This window comes from Zingiber officinale, chromosome 7B (assembly GCF_018446385.1).
Source record: "Zingiber officinale cultivar Zhangliang chromosome 7B, Zo_v1.1, whole genome shotgun sequence".
Lineage (NCBI taxonomy): Eukaryota > Viridiplantae > Streptophyta > Magnoliopsida > Zingiberales > Zingiberaceae > Zingiber > Zingiber officinale.
This window is the reverse complement of record NC_055999.1, coordinates 60,732,533-60,746,119: the sequence shown is the minus strand read 5'-3', so window position 1 is coordinate 60,746,119 and position 13,587 is coordinate 60,732,533. Positions and strand designations below refer to the sequence as shown.

Below are 13,587 nucleotides of genomic sequence, written 5' to 3'. Positions count from 1 at the left end.
TATCAAAATGTGTTTTTATCCTTAAATCAATTTCATTGATTATTAATGCAAGAGATGATGACATGGCATAAATGATATCATAAGTAAAAACATGTGCCAATGTCATGATGTCATGGCATAAAGCTTGAAAACTTAAATAAAGCATGACATATAATAACCTAAGCATTATCATGACATTTCAAATGATCATAAATTAAATATGGTGTCATGACATGGCTTATGGCAAACAACCATGGTAAGTTAACACAAATAAAATACCTAGATTACCTATCTAAGTATCCTTAATCACTTAGCTATCTTAAATTCTAATCCTAGATTGCCCAAAGTGCTCCAAGAAAATGTCAAAACCCAAGTTGGCATTTCTTGATCTCTTGTTTGATTTATACCATTTAAAATTCTACAAGAGTAGCACTTCTAAATTAAGGCCCGGATTGCCTTGATTACCTAAGAGAATATCAAAAATCCCAATTATGGTATTTCTCTAGGTTTTCTTAAATTGTGCCAAATAAGATTAAAATCGATATTTTTCAAATATGACACAATTTACTCTTCAAGGAGTAAATAATAATTCTTTTTCATTTTCAAAAGTTATCAAAACCTTGAAAATGCTCCTTGAGTGTCAATTTCCTCAAAGTTGGGTTAACTACCCTTCTAATTGGAGTTGACACTCTCTAACCCATCTATGGGGTAGAGAAGATGCTCCTAGGAACCCAATACCTATTAGAGCTCATTGGGTTCACTAAATATTCACTAGGGATAACTTCCCTAGCAACCCTCCTAATGACCCTCTTAGGCTTTGAAGCCTTGGTCATTTGGGTCTCATCAAGGTCAACTATAGGGGTGACTCCCCTTGTAACCTTGGTAATGGTCTTCCTAGCCCTAGGTTTTGTTCCATAATCAAATGGAACATTGTGGTAAGTGGGCTTGACCATTTGGGACTTAGGTTTGTGACTCAAAACTTTCTTGTCCTTGGACATTGGTTTTTGACCCTTCAACCCTAGAGATGACTTCCCTATGTTTTTAAAAGCATTTTCCAAATTATCAAGTCTTGACCTCAAGACTTGATTTTCTCTCTCTAATACCTCAAGTTTTAATTTGTCATTTTCTCTTGAGATATTCCTAGGCATGTGTCTAGTCTTCTTGGGATTTCTACCTAGGTTTTCCTTAACTTTAGAAGCGTTAATCCTAGGGTTGGTATTTCTAGTGTTATCCTTACCTAGGCTAACATGTTTAGCTCCTAAGCACATGTATTGGTTCCTAAAGTTAACATGCTTATCATTATTAACAATTGCAACAAAACTACTAGCATGAGTTTTATTAGAATTGCAATAATGAACCTTAGAGGTTACCTTAGGGTTTGCCTTAGCTCCCCCTATCGTTGTGCCCGGTCTCTTGCCCTTGTGAGGTTGCCTCCCCCTCGGACAATGGCTCCTATAGTGTCCCCTTTGCTTGCATTGGAAGCACACGATGTGCTCCTTGCCCTTGCGTTTTGGGACTCCGGCTTCCTTGAACTTTGGCGCCGGTGGAGTCTTTCTTACCCTCTTTGGACACTTACTCTTGTAATGTCCATGTTCCCTACACTCAAAGCATATTATATGTAACTTATTTGAAATTGAAATGCTTGAGTTACCTAGGTTTGGGGATGGGTGTGAGCTCTCTTCCTCATCCCTTCCGGAGGTAGATGTCTCTTCTTCTTGCTCGAACTTGAACAAGAGGAACTCTCCTCCTCTTCTTCCTTGGATGTTGAGTAGCCCTCAACTCCCAATTCGCTCCCTCCATGATGTGAGCTACTTGGCTCACTTAGCTCCTCTTCATGGCTTGAATTTGAGCTCTCCTCATGGAACTTTGCCAAGTTGTTCCACAATTCCTTGGCATCGTTGTATCTACCTATCTTATGCAAGATATCACTAGGTAATGAAAATTCAAGAATTTTCGTTACCTCGTCGTTGATTGTGGATTGGTGGATTTGCTCTTTCGTCCACTCCTTCTTCTTGATAGGTTTTCCTTCCTCATCCATCGGTGGGGAAAACCCTTCTTGTACACAAAACCAATTTAACATATTAGTCCTAAGAAAATACATCATCCTTACCTTCCAATATGTGAAGTTGTCGTGAGACTCGTAGAAGGGTTGAATCGTGACATCTTCTCCATAGAGATCCATCTCTAGCCCGTGCTCCCCCGGGTGTTGATCCGTCGAAGAGCGGCCTCGCTCTGATACCACTTGTTGGGATCCTTCGTACGCGGCTAGAGAGGGGGGTGTGAATAGCCGACCCCAAATTACTCGTTTCTTCCTACGATTAGGTTAGTGCAGCGGAAATACAAATAGAAACGAAAACAGGAGAAGAGATCAAACCTCAACGCAAGGATGTAACGAGATTCGGATATTAGGGCTCCTACTCCTCGGCGTGTCCGTAAGGTGGACGAGTCCAGTCAATCCGTCGGTGGATGAGTCCCCAGAGAACCGGCTAATACAATATACTCCTTGTGGGTGGAGAAACCTCGCCACAAACGTTTGCAACAGCAAACAAAGAGTACAAGTACAAAGAATAAGCAAGAAATACAAATAAGAATACTCAAGCACTCTACCAATCTTGCTTTCTCGTCGACTGGAGTCCGGATGAAGCAGCAGCTTCAAAAACTCTAACAGCAGCAGCTGTTCCAGTCGGGGAAGCTCACGCGAAGCTTTGGACGAGCTCAACAAGGCTCAAGCACAGCAGCACTTAGCAACAGGAAGGAGGAAGAAGTTCTCGCGCAGCAGCAGCCCTCGACCCCTTTATACCTGCGAAGAAGACAGCGAAGAAACTAGCCGTTGCGTCGCGGCAGAACCCCGATCGGTCCGCACCGATCGGGTGTCGCGATCGAAGCCCGACGGCCGTGGACCGATCAGCAACATCCCGACGGTCTGCAGACCAATCGTGAAAGAAGCCTATGCTTCGTTTCGCCCTCGATCGGTCCATGGACCGATCAGAAACCGATCGGGTCCAGGCATCGATCAGAACCTCCTGATCGGTCTACGGACCGATCAGCTTCTTTCTCCGCCATCGATCTCCTTCGATCGGTCTCCGCATCGATCGATAACCATCAAGAGCATATCGATCGGTCACCGATCGGTCACCGCACCGATCGATGAGCTATATCATTGGATCGGTCTCACCGATCCAAACTTTTCACCCTAAACCTAAGGCTTCCACACCAACATCCGGTCAACCTTGACTGCTGGTACATCATGCCTAGCATCCGGCCACCCTCGACCTGCTAGCACTCCCGCCAAATGTCCGGCCAATCCTTTGACCCACTTAGACTTTTCAACACCGTAGTCCGATCATCCCCGATCCATCTGGATTTTCCTTGCCCGGTTTCACTCACCAGACTTTCCAACCGCCTAACATCCCGCTAGACTTTCCCACCGCCTAACATCCCGCTTAGGACTTTCCCACCGCCTGCCTTCACTCACCAGGACTTTCCAACCGCCTAACATCCCAGTTAGGACTTTCCCACCGCCTAACATCCCAGTTAGGACTTTCCCACCGCCCGGCTTCACTCACGAGACTTTCCAACCGCCTAACATCCCGATTAGGACTTTCCTCGTGCCAAGCTCCCCGCTTGGACTTTTCCATACCAAGTCTCCATACTTGACTTTTCGCGTGCCAAGCTCCTGCTTGGACTTTTCCAGTGCCAAGTCTCCATACTTGGACTTTTCTAGTGCCAAGCTCCCTGCTTGGACTTTTCCGTTGCCAAGTCTCCATACTTGGACTTTTTCCCGAATCAGGTCAACCAGGTCAACCTTAACCTACGGTTGCACCAATAATCTCCCAAACATCTATTCTTGTCCCATATCAAGAATACAACTCTTCCACGAGTGTCAAACATCAAAATACAACTCAACTAGGTCAACCTTGACCTAAGATTGCACCAACAATCTTCCTAAGTCAAACATCAAAATATAACTCGAGTCAGGTCAACTCGAGTCAGGTCAACCAGGTCAACCTTGACCTAAGGTTGCACCAACAGCCCTTTCTTGGTTGCAGCCTACCGCATGGATTTCCAGACGCCGCACGTACATCTTGCGGGCTCGGTTGGAGTCACCGCTGATCGGCCTACCAGCGATGATGTTGATCTCTCCCCAAGCGACAATGTTTCTGTTCTCCTCCTCCCAAGCGGAGTGCTCAACTTGTTCGCACGAAGCTGGGGCGCGGTCATCTTGACGCTGATGTCGCCGCTCGGGTGACCGCCTAATCTCCCCTCGTCGTTCGATGCTCGACCGCCTATATCGCAGTTCGGGGGAAGGCGATCGGCGACGATAACTCTTGGGAGTTGGCTGAGAGACTGCGAGGACTCCGCGACAGTCTCGTGTGGTAAGAGGAAGGGGCCTGCCTGGCAGAAGGTCAAAGTGGTCAACACTCGGCGGACGTTCGACCCGGGCAGGGGTTACCTTCCTGATCAGCAGAAGGATTAGCCGACCTGACAGCTCGGCCTGACGCCGAATTTCCGACGCTCATAAGGCAAAGAAAGAAGAAACGGAGGCCGAGCGACCATTCCGCTCGACTAACAGTAGCCACGGCATTCGACCGAGCGGGCATCCGCCTGAAGGCCATCAGCCGACGGGCCTCCGCTCGGCACGGAAAAGGTACTAGTCGAGTGGTTCCTCCGCTCGGCCCGGGAAAGGCACTAGCCGAGTGGTTCCTTCGCTTGGCTCGGGAAAAGCGCTAGTCGAGCGGTTCCTCCGCTCGGCTTGGTAAAAGACAGAGGGAGCAGGTGGCGAGATCTTCCTAGGAACCAGTGTCGCCGATAAGAGGCATGGCCAGCGGTCTGGTCGAACAGAGAATCGTATGGTAGAAATTTCCACTGTCGCATCAGGGATATGCTTGTACTATTAAGGTATGGTGTCAGACACGCTTTCCTGACACACCCATTCCAGGTATGCGTCGAGGGGTGTACATGTCTCGGGGGAGCGTGCATGCGCCTCTGAGAAGCCCTATATAAGGACTCCCATGTTTCGACGAAGGTATGTTTATATTTCTACTGTAGGTACAGTTCTCGCTTCTGCTATACTTCTTTCTTTCTTGCTGTCGGAGGTTTAACTTGAGTGTTCGAGGGTCATCGCCGGGGAACCCCTCCTCGGCTCGGCACTATGTTTGCAGGTCCGTGGCGGCGAGAGATTTACGTCTTTGGAATCTTCGACCAATCAACAGAAGCGTCATGTCCCAGCGTCCATCGACTCAGCACTCGGATAGGATCCTTAAGAAACTTAAGTCACACTTAATCTTAACCCATTAGTTCTATTTTTAAAACACAACTTAAACCATGTGATTCAGTTAACTTCTTGAGCTAGGATTTATTAGAAAACTCAAGTTGAATCAGATTTAGTAGCCATAGTTAGAATTTCGAAACAACAATGAGCATCGCATCACATCACATCACATCGACTGTTGAAAACTATAATGCAGGTGAAACCTAGATCAATCCGTCCCTGAGCTTAAGATTTCAAAACACTAGAGACAAGCCCAATCCAGTTAACTTAAACCTAGTCAGATTTCCAGTATAAAACTAACCACATGCTTCCAACGTATTTAAATGATCCACACGAGCCAAGTATGCATCAAATTAATAGGAAACTGATTAGAATAATAGCAAAGTATTTGGAGAATATTCTTATGGTAGCTAAATTCTTAAGGAAAAGTTAATGATATTAGAAAAAAAAATATATTTTTTTTAAAAATTGCCTCTTATTTCTATCATCATCAAGTCCAGGGCATCTCATTTAAAAACTATATATCTATTAAAAGAAAGAAATATCATTATTTTAATATTATTATAACAACTATAATTATAGTAGCAATATTATAAAATAAATTTTTTCTAACATAATTAAAATCTCTTTAATATTTGTTTACAATTAAGATTTTAGAATTTAAATTTACCCAATATATAACTATAGTCTATAGCATCTTTACCAATAAGTAATAACTACTACATCTTAATATAAACTAACTAAAGTTAGTTGTTATCCAATTAGGCTTATAGCAATTATGATGACAGCTACTATATAAATTAAAATAAAACTATTTTTAAAATAAAATAAGACAGTATTTTTAAATTATTTTTATAAAATAAAATATCCTTTTTAATGATAATGGAAATAAGGGGACACTATTTTAATTTTTGCCCTTCAAAAAAAAAGGAAAAGTCGAGACATATATATGAAGCCTAACGATGATTTAGACTCTTGATTAAAAAAAAGAAAGAAATATATTTTTAACAAAAAAATATATATTAATTAAAGGCTTCTCAAAGGACCGCCGTTAAGCCGGCGACGACCTTAACTCCCGCTCTCGGCCTCGCAGGCGGCGGTTGCCAGGGCTCCGCCATCGGTTCCGAGGCGTTGCCGGCCGCCTTGGGCTCGGTGGTTGGTCGTAGGGACGAAGTCGTGAGGACGGTAATGTCCTCCCCTGCGCCGCTGCCGTGGGCGGCAGTGCGAGTGTAGGGGGACAGCCACTTGGCCCGCATGTAGTCCGGCTTCCGCCAGGGAGGCACGTGGAGGCCCTTCTTCTTCAGGCTCTGCCGCGCAGCCTCCGAGACGACGGCCACGATCGGCAGCATTCGGTCTGGCCGGCCCACGAAGAGGGGCGGCAGGTGCTGGAGCATCGCGCGGTACGACTTGGTGGACCGGGCGATCTCGAACTCCGACCGGAAGTCGACGTCGACCAGGAGGCGCTCGCCGCCGTCGACCACCACGTCGATGTAATCGTACTCACCTGCCGTCAATCGACTCGTGAGCTGCGGCCATGCTCGAGAGAAAAAATTGAAGTAATACTTGTTGGAGATCGTACCGGCAGGCAAAGAGGAAGATTTATCCCACTTGGACTTGCAAATGGCAGCGTCGTAGCCGAGCGATTGCAGCTCTTCGACGAGGATCCTCCGGCATTCGCCCTTGCCCTTCGAATTCTTCGTTTTGTCCATGATCTTCGACGAATCGGCCAAGAGATTCCTCTCGGCGTTGCTCGCGCAAAGGATCAAACCCTGGGGAAACGTCCAGATGTTAGTTGAAGAATCAAAATTGGAAACACGGAGAAGAAAGATCGAGATATTCGATCGAGACTTGTCGTATTTGTCAAGGGGGAAAAAAAACCAAACCTTGATAAACTCAGCGGCGTCAGCCGGTGGCGGATGGTCTCCGCCACTGAAATCATCATCGGAACTGTCATCGTAGATGCTGTTGAAGCAGTTACACCGGCCGCGCGGCGCCCGCTCGCCGCCTCCTTCTTCCATGAAGCTGAGCACCATCTTGTCCAAGCAGACGGAGCTCGGATCGACCTCTCCGCCGTCGTCCGACCGCTCCCTCTCCCTCCCATCGCCGGGCTTCTCCGGCGCGGAGATCCTCAGCAACTGCCGCTCGAAGAGACGTTTCAGCCGGGACTTCGCCGCGGGCTTCGACTGGTCGATCCCAGCCGCTCCTCCTCTCGCGTCGACCGGCTGAACTTTCATCTGGAATGGCATCGCTCCAAAAAAAGCAAAAGCAAAACCGAAATTTCTCCTCCCTCGCCTCACCTCACCTCAAACAACTGCCCAGTAACCACTACAGCTCCATCTCTCTCTGTAACTCTGAAATTCCACAAAACCCCAAAAAAATTTCCCAAAATGAACACAGATCAGCAATCGCCGATCGAAATTAGCAAATCATCAAACACTTTCCCAGCGTCAAAGCAATCGTCGGTGCTATAATAGAGCGACCAACCTCCCGATGCCTAGGAAGGAAGGAGCTCCTTCTGCGCGTTACTAATTCAAACCGATCAACTCGAGAGTTCGTGCTTGAGCTCGGGGCTAATAACCACCATTGCCGTCGCTAGAAAAGCGATCCCGTCCATGAATTTCTTCGGCGGAGATGGAATTTTGTGCTTTTGCCACGAGGCGGAGAAGGTCTTGTGTTTAAAACAGAGGCAGGAGGGGCGAAGGGAAAGAGGAGGGGCCCGGTGCGGACCCCACCGGAAGCAATGATTTCAACTACAGTTTTACCCTAAACCCTTCTAATTGTCGTAAAATTCATCACCTGCGGGACCCTCTCTGATGTGCTTCCCTAGCGAAGATAAACCGGAGCAGAGGAAGGCTCACCGGGCCCACTGTCAGATCGAGTGCACGGCGTGGTTCGAGGAGCGGTTTCAAGTTCCGGTCCTCGATCGCGACGCGTGTGCTCCCTCCTTTGTCGTTTTGCTCCTCCCAAATGACTCAAATGCCCTTGCTTCTTTCGGATAACCTTCAGCCTCCTCTCGCCCTTGAGTCCGGCGCTATTTACGCCGATGCCACAGTGCACATGGCAACGGCTTCCGGCACGTGCCGGTAGCGGTGGCAACCTTGTAATTGACGCTAAAGAAAGGGGGCTTAATGCCGAATGGAAAAGCGTGCGGACGGCCACGAGCGTGCGGTCATCCGCCCGAGGGGAGGGGACCGTCCGATGCTTCCCTCTGTCGGCTTCCAGCCGTCCGATCGAGAGGCGAATCTATTCCTTCCGTGCCCTGCAGGATTCAGAGGACGGACTGGATGGCAAGCAAGCGAGAAAGATTGAATCAAAGAAAAGAATGGTTATTAATATTTATATTTTTAATTAATGTATTAATTTGTGTTTTTAATTAAAAAAGGATTAATTGGGAATTATCCCAAATGATAAGTTGGAGAGTGTGGTAAGCTACATGATTGACCTGGTAGGTTTAGTGGTTCCACTGCAAAGTTGAGTAAATTAGAAGTCATAATTGCAATTGGATTTAGTGATAATGTCAGCATCTTTTGTCATGATGTGAAGTATTATTTCTTCTTTTTCTTTTCATTTCAAATAATAAAATATCAACATGCCAATTAATAAATAAATAAATAAATAGAATAGTGAAACTTCAATATAAGACTAGGTAAGCACATAGATATTTTAAATGCATTCAATGCTAATGATGAATAAAGGGTAGACTGACGGGAGGTTAAGACACTTTGATAAAAAAAAAACAAATAAATCAAAAGGGAGATAAAGCTTTGTAGTTTATTGGATTAGGTCGAAATTATATCTAAGCTTTGTGAGACGATCGATTGGGAATTGTTAATTGTGAGCAAATTGTAGTCCTACAGTAATTATACCTATTGGTATTAGTTGGGAATGATTAAGGTGGTTAGGACTTAAAACCACACAAAGGATTTCCAAAGTTCATTCTTCATTTTAGCCCTTCATAAAATGGTCAAATACATTTTACTTGAGTCGATGACTACTGGCAGGGTGAGAATGAAGCTAAGTGAACTGAATGAAGTGGAATGATTGTAGAAAATCTAAGGTTTAAACCTTAGAGCTAATGTGAACAGAGAGATCTTGTCTAGCAATCATCTTAAAAGTAAAATTAAAATTGTTATCATATATCTTGAAATCATGGATTCAAGTCACAAAATATACGATATAAGACTGCGTAGAAGAGATCCAATATGCTCTGATTCTTTTTTGAGAGACCCCTACACCGACGAAAAATTCGTACACCAAGCTCCTCTTTAATCATCTTAAATGTACCCTAAAGCTTGAGGAGAAGTAAGACTCCTACAGCATCATCTGGTGGCAATAAATACATGATATATATCTGTGTAGTGTGCCCCCATCTAACAGTAACATGACTCGGACCGCTCAAATTAAAGTTCTCAACGTTGGGTCACAATATACACAAATGAACTTGATACACCAGTGGACCCTACCACTCGCTATCACTTTAAGACTCAATAGGGACATTTAACTGTCCTTCATGAAATGACCCTTCAAAGTTTTGGATGTCAACAGATAGTTTTTACCAGCACAAGGTATTTAGAATTCCATCAAACTCTTGCTATGGGTACAGAATTGTAGTTTATACTTGCTGAATCAAGTAGATTCTAAAAAGATAACATACATGTAAAGAAATTATCATAAAGCTAAGATGCTGCCATAATGGCATTAAAAAAAATCAAGGACAAATCAAACAGTGATTAGAGCATGCAACTTTATGTTTAATCAAATGATGTGGATGTCCCACAAGCCCATTTTGTGTTTAATAACTACATTGTTTCAACTATGCTTAGAGGAGTATGACAACATGATAAACCCACCACAAACTTAGTTTACAGCCTTTATTTCTTTGCAAGAAAGCTTGTTGCTTTTGTAGGCATCAATGGAAACAAAGTAGAGACTGCATCCATTGAAGTAAGCATGGAAAAGAACATAGACATGATGGGATAAGGAGTGATTTGAAACTTTCTTGTCGTCACTTATTTTGTAGGTAATGATCATTGATCAGTTTGAAAAGATGGATATTATCTCTAGGAAATTTTAATCTAAGTTAAGACAGTGGGCAGATGATGGAGGATACAGCACATAATTTTATTCTTACTGCTTCAGTTGGTGCTCAGCTTTCACATAATGTTAACATCAGTTTACTAAAGTATTCAAGATGTTCCCTTTTTCTCTTTTGGAATATAAGGATGGTGGTGGGGCAGTGAAAGAGACACTAGAATCACAGGGCAGATTAAAATCAAAGGAATAGTTAAAGGTGATTTTGCTTTAGAGAAAAGAAAGTGATAACAACCTATAATAGTTTTGTATCTTTTACTTACACGTGGTAAGAAGTGATTCGTTTGTCTCCAGTGTTCTCATAAATCACAGATGATTACTAGTCATTAGTGTAAATAGTCAAGACATAGAGAAAGACATGCTCGGACATGCCGAATTGCGATCCTCAACACTCCATATTTTTACCATCGCACAACCCTAAGGGGATTTTTCTTTTTAATCTTTTACTTGCAGAGAATATGAAAGGAGGTTAAAATTAGAAATCTACTATTACCTTCTGTCAGATTGTTGAGAAGTTTGAATTTTGATGACATAAAGAGGCCCAATTTTAGCTCTGTCCAGTAGCAAAATGGAAGAGTAAAAGGAAAGGAGTATTTTGTTTATAAATTCTGATCTTGTCAGAGCGCTGAGTCGATGAACGCTGGGGGCGTGATACTCTCCGCTGTCCTCTGATGATGGTGTAGACCTCCGGCGGACCTGCAAAAAAGCCGAGCCGGGAGGAATTTCCTGACGACGACCCTCCGACGCTCAAGTCAAGCAGTGAAGAAGAGAAACGAAGTAACGCTACTGTGGCTACAGTGATGAGAATCGCATACCTCCGTCGAAGTCTGGGGGTCCTTATATAAGACCCCGGGGAGGCGCGGGCACGCTTCTCAATGCGTGCACATTTCTCCAAACATACCTCAGTAGGGTTGTGTCAAAAAAGCATGCCTGATGTCATTCCGTAATCGTCCGAGCATATTCCTGATATGACGGTGGAAGCTTCCACCGTACGACACTCCGTCCACTCCAGCCGCCAGCCATACTGTTTGTCGGCGGCAGGCGTCTCGAGGATGATGTTATCAGTTGTCCCTTTTGTCTTCTAGCGCTCTTACCTGCTCCCGGGCCGAGCGGACCAGCCGCTCGGCGCTCATCGCCTCCGGGAATGCGCCTACCTCGGCCCGAGCAGGGAAGCCTTGCTCGTGTGCTCGGATGGAATTGCGTCTTATTGCCATGTGACCGGCCGAGCGGCCTGTCCGCACGACCCATAGACTCTTTCTCCTTGAGCATCGGAAACTCGACCCCTGGTCGGGCTGTCTTTCGTCCAGTCCGGAAGACCCTTGTCCGGATGTCCGGTCGGCCGAAGGCTCGGTCGGCCTACCACTCCGCTCGGCACGACCTTGGGGTTGACCCTCTTGACCATTGACCTCCACGTGTCGTTGACCTCCTGTCAATGAAGGTCCCCCGTCCTTACCACCGGATCACATGTCTCCCCCTCAAGTCTAGTCGAAGGAGGCGCCGAGCTCGACTGACTGGACTATGAGTTTGGCCGAGCGTGTACCCCCGTTTGGTCGATCGGCTTGTGATGATGTCGGCGGGGTCTTCTCGAAATACGTGCAAATCTCCGTCATTATGGTTGAACATGCGGGTTCTGCCTCGTGATGGGGCTTATTAAATGCCCTCCTCTGACCGAGTGCCACGTGGAGCTGGTGACGTCATCGTACGACCGCCGCCTTACGCCCGATGCAACGTCCGTTGGTTTGAAATGGACGGTTGGATGCGGGCCTTGGGTTATGTGACCTGCATCCGATGGCTTGGGCGGATCGAGCCCACCCTTATAAGGCTTTCGCCACCTTCCTCCGCCGCACCTTTGCCTCCGCGTGCTCAGAAGCCTCTCCCTGCGCTCCTCGCTCCGGTGACCTTGTTCCCCGGCATTCCGGCGACCCCTCGCCCTCTTCCTTCCATCATCTTTTCTGTAAGGTTCTTCTTCCTTTCCCTCTTTGGTTCCCGTGTTGTCGTTCTTGGCCACGTTCTTGTCTTTCAGTTACTGTTTCGCTCATCTTCTCGCTCGCGCCTTTGCTTTTCCTTTCGACTTCTGTCTCCTCCGTTGTTCCGGCAATGGCAAGCTCTTCTCAGCCCACAGACCTCGCTCTCGGCCCATGGTATACCACCATGGAGTCGCGATTCGATCGGCGTGATGCCGAGAGCCTGATAAACGCTTTTGATATCCCCTCTGATTTCGAACTGATTTTACTCTCACCTTCCGCTCGACCGCACAAACCGCCGTGCGACGCTATTTGTTTCTTCCGCGATCAATTTACAGTCGGTCTGCGGTTCCCTCTCCACCCCTTCATTGTTGAAATTTGCAACTTATTTGGCATTCCGCTCGCCCAGTTGGTTCCCAACACTTTTCGCCTTCTGTGCGGAGTTGTGATATTATTTAAGATATACAACATTCCCCTCCGCCCGGAAGTCTTCTATTATTTCTATTATCCCAAGCAGACCGAGCGGGGCACTTATCTGTTTAAGGCTCGGCCTGGTTTGATCTTTTTTGATAAATTGCCCTCTTCCAACAAACATTGGAAAGAGAACTACTTTTTTCTTCGTATCCCCGGTCGGCTTCCTTTCCGGACTAGATGGCAGGTCGGACCGCTCACCTCCCCCGAGTTGAAAAAGTTTAAGACCCGACCGGACTATCTTCAAGCAACGAATCTGCTAGCCGGTCTGAAGCTCGACATCAACAAGCTCCTACCTGAAGGAGTGATGTATATATTCGGTTTGAGTCCGAGCAGGACTTCGCTCCCGAGCAGCTTTGGTAAGAACTTCACTTGTACATTTGCCTTGAGTTCTAACTGATTTCCTTCTCCTTTCCTTGTAGCGAACTGTTAGGTCCAAAAGTAGCTAGAGGGGGGGGGGGGGGGGGAATAGCTCGTCGCGTTCGCTCGGTGATCGGCGTTGCTTGTTCCTTCAAAGATGTGCAGCGGAAATACAAAGAAACAATCACACAACGCTAACACGGTTGGTTTACTTGGTATCCACCTCACAAGAGGTGACTAATCCAAGGATCCACACCAACACACACACCCTCCACTATGAATAACACTCCTTTATGGTAACTATCAAAGGCGGAGAAACCCTACAAGACTCAACACAAGAGGAGAGGGAAAGGATACAAGAAATACAAGCTTACAAGCTTACAATGAGTATAAACCCTAACCCTAGCTTCTCTTCTTGGCTTTGATCCGCCTCTTGACTTGGAGAACTTC

The 13,587-nt window shown here is 46.0% G+C and overlaps 1 protein-coding gene across 1 annotated transcript; it reads right to left on the bottom strand.

The window, feature by feature from the left end:
- Positions 1-6,201: 6,201 nt before the first annotated feature.
- Positions 6,202-7,927, bottom strand: LOC122005826. Its single transcript, XM_042561046.1, has 3 exons — positions 7,135-7,927; positions 6,831-7,020; positions 6,202-6,755 (listed from the first exon to the last, which is right to left on the bottom strand). The coding sequence occupies exons 1-3, from the start codon at positions 7,495-7,497 to the stop codon at positions 6,289-6,291; spliced, it is 1,020 nt and encodes a 339-aa protein (XP_042416980.1). The 5' UTR covers positions 7,498-7,927; the 3' UTR covers positions 6,202-6,288.
- Between the last annotated feature and the right edge of the window lie 5,660 nt (positions 7,928-13,587).

Bases quoted from the DNA above. Each gene is read 5' to 3' on its own strand.
- LOC122005826 (XM_042561046.1), bottom strand. From the start codon at position 7,497: ATGCCATTCCAGATGAAAGTTCAGCCGGTCGACGCGAGAGGAGGAGCG. The intron at 7,021-7,134 runs GTTTGGTTTTTT...ACGTTTCCCCAG, and splicing joins ACGCCGCTGAGTTTATCAAG to GGTTTGATCCTTTGCGCGAG. The intron at 6,756-6,830 runs GTACGATCTCCA...GATTGACGGCAG, and splicing joins ATCTTCCTCTTTGCCTGCCG to GTGAGTACGATTACATCGAC.